General features: G+C 65.9%; 1 protein-coding gene across 1 annotated transcript; it reads left to right on the top strand.

The window, feature by feature from the left end:
* Positions 1-7: 7 nt before the first annotated feature.
* LOC104515849 (transcription factor MafA-like) lies at positions 8-334 on the top strand (the record flags this gene model as incomplete). Its single annotated transcript, XM_010159976.1, has 1 exon — positions 8-334. A coding segment is annotated over one exon (327 nt), but the record flags the coding sequence as incomplete, so codon positions are not given.
* Positions 335-343: the final 9 nt, after the last annotated feature.

Genomic DNA, 343 nt, shown 5'->3' with positions numbered 1-343 from the left:
GCCCGCCGGTTCCCTCTCCTCCACCCCGCTCAGCACGCCCTGCTCCTCCGTGCCTTCCTCGCCCAGCTTCTGCGCTCCCAGTCCCGGTGGGCAACCGGCTGCCGGTCCCCCGACGACCACCGCCGCCTCCCTGGGCTCCAAACCGCAGCTGGAGGAGCTGTATTGGATGTCGGGTTACCAGCATCACCTCAATCCCGAAGCTCTCAACCTGACGCCGGAGGACGCGGTGGAAGCGTTGATCGGTGCCCCTCACCATCATCATCACCACCACCAAGGTTACGAGCCTTTCCGACCTCAGCCTTTCGGTGGCGAGGAGTTGCCACCGGCTGCCCATCATCATCCC

Source organism: Eurypyga helias, unplaced genomic scaffold (genome assembly GCF_000690775.1).
Source record: "Eurypyga helias isolate BGI_N326 unplaced genomic scaffold, ASM69077v1 C15064084, whole genome shotgun sequence".
Lineage (NCBI taxonomy): Eukaryota > Metazoa > Chordata > Aves > Eurypygiformes > Eurypygidae > Eurypyga > Eurypyga helias.
Note: the sequence above shows the minus strand (reverse complement) of the source record. Positions and strands in the feature narration are given on the sequence as shown.